At 31.5% G+C, this 5,391-nt stretch overlaps 1 protein-coding gene across 1 annotated transcript; it reads left to right on the top strand.

Moving 5' to 3' along the window:
- The first annotated feature begins 4,737 nt into the window (after window positions 1–4,737).
- Window positions 4,738–5,391, top strand: LOC115767471 (general odorant-binding protein 56d). Its single transcript, XM_030711776.1, has 2 exons — window positions 4,738–4,838; window positions 4,902–5,391. Exons 1-2 carry the CDS (start codon window positions 4,788–4,790, stop codon window positions 5,247–5,249), a joined length of 399 nt encoding a protein of 132 aa, XP_030567636.1. The 5' UTR covers window positions 4,738–4,787; the 3' UTR covers window positions 5,250–5,391.

Genomic DNA, 5,391 nt, shown 5'->3' with positions numbered 1-5,391 from the left:
TAATTTTGGTATTTATCTTAAAGACTATCTTCTTGAATAACTTTTAAGATATATGCTTAACATATCTTTCAGAGAAGCGTTATGTTACGATGTTATCTAAAACCAGCTCACACAACGAACAACTTAGTTTTTACTATTTGATTATTTGTTTGTATTTATATTGCGCTCAGTTTGAAGGCGATAATTAACTTTATTATTCTTTAGTTTTATAATTGGTTTCTACATTTTTTTTTTTAATTTTCATAGTTAATAAATTTACTTGCATGACTCGCCATAAAAAACACATTAAATTTGCATATGAGTGCGAATACTTAGCATAGCTTTAGCTTTAAGCACATTTTGGGCGGCATCAGGACGGGTTCAGGGTTCAGCTTGAGGTTGAGTATTTGTGTGTGTGCGTGTGTGTGTGTGTTTGGTTGGGTCTCTTGGGCCGTATATTCTTTGGTCATATCGCATTATAATGTCAACGTAATGTTGTCGTCAAATAGTTTTTCGCGTGACATTTGCATTTCAGTTTAGCTTGACATCCCGAGTCGCGTCCCGGCCCCTGCCCGGGTCCAATGACATTTCATTAGCTCGTAGGACCTTCCCATTCCTCTCGCTCCTCGTCGCCCTTTCTGTCCCTGGCTTTGTAGTGTAACGTGTGCCATTGTTTTCATAGTCGTTTTATGCGCTGTTTATATTTTGATGTCATGCCATATAGTATTTAATATAGTTTATATATATATTATATAAGGTACACGGCGCTATTAGTCCCCACCCCTGGTACTAACAGTCTATCATGTCTACAATAAAAGAATTTTATTATTTTCTTATATGAAGTTATAAAACGTGCGCCATTTCCATATTTTTTTTTCTTTTCACTTTTTTGTTGTCTAGTGAACTTTTGTTTTTGCCATTTATACTCTGTTTTCAATTGGAAAATAGCTATTTGCTGTATTAACCAATTTCTTTATGTGAACATTTATCTTGGAATAAGCTGTGTATATTGTTTTGGACATGCTCTTGTAGGTAAGAAACAATTTGACTGCACTTTAATTTTGGTAAAGTTAATTATTCCCTTTTTGCAGCAGTAAGTCCTTATTATTAAACGAGACATTTATAAAGTAAGATTTGTTATTTTTTTAATGATTTATTATAATTATTACAATAATAGTAATAATAATAACAATGATAATAAATAATAATCATAATATTATTATTATTACATATTATAGCATTAAATTATAATATTATTATTAATATTTAAATAATAAAATCAAAATAAAAATTTAGTTGTTCCTTATGGTCCTAGCTAATAAAATATGATTTTCTCAAATACATTTTTACTATATATCTTAATAGTTTTTCAAGATTGTATTCAATAAAAAATATTATTATTCATTTATTTTTCTAATCTTAAATTGGATCTTTATAAACAAAAAATTCTTTACATATATATATTTTTAAGAAATAGTATTATTTATTTTTTTCTAATGTAAAATTGGTTCAAAATAATTTATTATTTTATTAATTCATTATATAATTTATTATATTATAAAAATTATTATATAATTTATTATATTCTTCAAATTAATATATTCACAAAAATCACATGAATAAATTGTATTGTTAAATTATTTCCTAATGTAAATCTGAATCTATTTAAAATAGAAATTCTTCACGTTAGTTATTTAAAAAAAAAACAATAAATTTCATTATTAATTTATTTTTCAAAAGAAAAATGTTCCACTAAAATCACATTAAATTATTTTTTATATAATTGTTTAGCACATTTTAAAAAGTCTTCGTTACATTCGCTTTGAAGCCACAATTTGGATATTCTAGACTAGATATTCGACTACGAATTGTAATTATCATGTAATTTCAAAAATTCTTCTCTATAGAAATAGAGTATCGCCCAGTCGTTAACTTTTCACAGCAACATTTTTGTTTATTTTTATTTTGGCTACTTAAGTCACAGGTTTTGTCATTTTTTTTGTGCTGGGGCGCGCGTTTCGTGTTTGTCGTTATTATTGTCTATAAATCTATGGCAGTTACAGCAACAACACGTTGACATTATGAATTTATTACTATTTAAATATTTTATATTTGTTATGGCCCTGGCAGGCGACGATGGCACCCAATAAGCGTTGCCAGAGTTCTGGCATTTTCTCTCTCTATTTTCATTTTTGTTGGTTTTTTTCTTCTTTTTTCTTCTTTTTTTTTTTGTTTTTGGGTGGCGTGCGTAACTATTTATGAGTTTGTCTGGGTAAGTTTTGTGCCACAGTTAGAGGTAGTTTGAGTAGGTCATGAATTATCGATGCTGTCAGCAGTAAATATTTGTAATATATGCGATATAATGTTATTTGTTGCACGAGTTCTACAGGCAAATTATCCAAGCTAAAGAAACTAAACAAAAACTTTGAAGCTTTCGCTTACAGACACTCTCTTGTCTAATGAGTCAAATGGATTTTTTTTGTGCCCAAATCTGGCTATCAAGTGCCCTTAGATATTGTAGCTTTTGGCATAACCAGTTTCAGTATTTGGACTTTGGCTTTGTATTTATATTGTTTTTTATTTATTTGGTTAATTTGAGGTAGTTCTGTCTGCGGACTTTGGCACCAGACTCTTTGTCACTGTGCTCCGAATTGAGTTCAATCAGAGATAGCGTTCGCCCCGCGGCTAATTATAAATCTATTAGAAAACCGGTATGTTTTTTATATACAGACATATAACAAAATTAAAGATTGCTCGCCTGAAATCTATCGCATCTCGTATACTGTGGCTTAATTATGGAAATGTACCAAGATACGTAGGCAAGGCTCAGAGGTTGATACGATAATTATTGCTTAATGAGTGTACATGGACTTATTCATTGAACATATGTTAACGGAAGATCTTAATGATGCCGTAGAGGCATTGCTAGCAGCTTGATCTAGTCCATCAGAAAAGCTTTAACGGCAATAAGAAATAAATTGTTTGCAGGTTAATCTCAGGATTTATAATAACTAAAGGCATGTCAATTGATATAATTGTAAAGTTATAAAATGTAAGTATTTTGAAATTTACCGCGTAATCGGAAATTATTTGCAGGTGTTAATTCAGAACGGCTTATTAAGAAAGGTTAATCTCAGGTATTATAATAACTATAGAAAGTTCAATTGTTTTCATTGAAGAATTTTAAAACTAAATCAAAGTATTTTGAAAATGTTATCTTTATCGGCAATTATATTGCAGTGTTAATTAAGAAAGCCCAGTCGTTATGTATACATCCACATGTATTAAGTACATAAGGAATGCTTAAGTAAATGAAGCGAAGGTTTGTTATATTAATCTGCATAAATCATATTTTTAATTCGAAAGTTTTCAACGACAGCTTTCAATATTTTTCAAACGTAGTTTGCTTATTTGAGTGGTTATCGATAGTCGACATTAGCGTTCGATAGTTCTCTAGTTGGAATACATTTACTTTTCTGTATTTTTCAGTAATGAGCGGCATATTTTAATATTTATCGATATAACTGTCGATACAGCAATCGATTTGGAACACAATCAGTAGGTGCGCAATTTATATTTTATTTATATTTTAAATAGCTCTAACTTGACTTTTTTTAGTTCTTTAAGAATATGTCTAATATAATTGAAAAGTCTTCAATTATCAATTTAAAAAATTATATAAGGGTAAATTTAGGTACAGGATTTTATTTAACCTAGAAACTAAAATATTTAAGTTTGTTACTAAAATTAAAATATCCCAATTTAATCAAATTAATATGCCTAATTTAATTAAAAATAAAAAAACTACAAATTATGTTTAAATCTGCTTCTTACGACAGCTTTCTATATTTTTCAATAGCGAATGGCAGCTTTGTGATCGATTTGATATACATTCAGTAGATTTACTCATTCTATTTGAGTAAATCTAGTTCGCGGATATTTTTACCAAGCACTTTAAACCTTTTGCTTTGTTATTTAAATTTAAAATCTGTAATTATTTTGTTAAGCTCTATAAAAGCAAATTGAGATCTGCAGGGTATATTTTAGCAAGCACTTAAAATATTTTATATTGTGATTTAAAAATAGGCTTAATTTAATTACAAAAACTATAATTTTCATATTTAGTATAGAAATTATTTTTAAAAATACGCCAATGCGTATTTTGTTTTTGTTTACGCGCTGTGCACAATTATGTCTCATTAGGCAGCCTGATTGGGCGAATTAGCCCTGAGTAATGGGTACATATTTAATAAAAAAAAAAGAAGAGATATGAAAACTTGCTGCATCGCCGCACTCAACGGCACTTAAAAAACAACTCAAAAAACTTACAAATTAACATTAATGTTAATTTTACAAATTGCAAAAAGCAATTAGCAGCTGAGCGCCGCGTTCGTAATGCCAAACAACAACAAAGGCAACACAATAAACCTGGGTAAATCACTCGATGCAATAATTGTAAAGGCTGCCAGATAACAATACGTTAAGCTTAATAAAATTAAAGATCTTAACAGTTAGTAGCAAATTGTGCGGGTGGGCGGGGTAAGATCATGACGCATAGAACGAGTAGCCAACAGACGCCAGGCATCATTAAAAGAGCGTGAGTTAAATAAACTACTTCTAACTTTTGAATCGTGTGTATGAGTGTGATCAGTCAGCTAGAAAAAAGTGAGAGCGAGAGAGAGAAAAAACAATAACAAATAAACCAGATGCGAAACGTGGGCAAAGTTCATCAAGTAAAATGATATAAAAGCGTATCGCACAATGAATCAAACAAACAGTTCGAAAGTTCAGACACAACGTAATACACCATGAAATTTTTAATTGTTCTCGTTGCCTGTGTGGCTCTGACTGTTGCCCATGTAAGTGCCACAACTCTATTAAAGTATAACACATCCATAGCTCTATATCCCAACTCCATATAGGAGCTGCAGCTAACGGACGAGCAGAAGGCCAAGGCAAAGGCCAATGGTGCTGCCTGCGCTGAGCAGGAGGGCATCACCAAGGAGCAGGCTCATGCCCTGCGCCAGGGCAAATTTGACAATGCCGATGCTAAGGTCAAGTGCTTTGCCAATTGCTTCCTGGAGAAGACTGGCTTCATGGCCGATGGCCAGATCAAGTCCGATGTGGTCCTAGAGAAGCTCGGCCCAATCGTTGGCGTTGACAAGGTCAAGGCTGCCCAGGAAAAGTGCGACTCACTGAAGGGCGCAGATAAGTGCGACACCGCCTTCCAGGTCTACCAGTGCTATTATAAGAATCATGCTGAGATCTAAGTCCAGGCCCACAAACGGAATTACCAAACTAAAAGCATCTGTGAATTGTCAGCAATTAATTGTCGACCTATCCAAAAAATAATTGTTATGTGTAAATACATGTATTAAAGAACAAATTTACATAAATTTAAAACTTCAAAGC

The sequence above is a fragment of the Drosophila novamexicana genome, unplaced genomic scaffold (genome assembly GCF_003285875.2).
Source record: "Drosophila novamexicana strain 15010-1031.04,08,12 unplaced genomic scaffold, DnovRS2.1 tig00001395-arrow-arrow-pilon, whole genome shotgun sequence".
Taxonomy (NCBI): domain Eukaryota; kingdom Metazoa; phylum Arthropoda; class Insecta; order Diptera; family Drosophilidae; genus Drosophila; species Drosophila novamexicana.
Note: the sequence above shows the minus strand (reverse complement) of the source record. Positions and strands in the feature narration are given on the sequence as shown.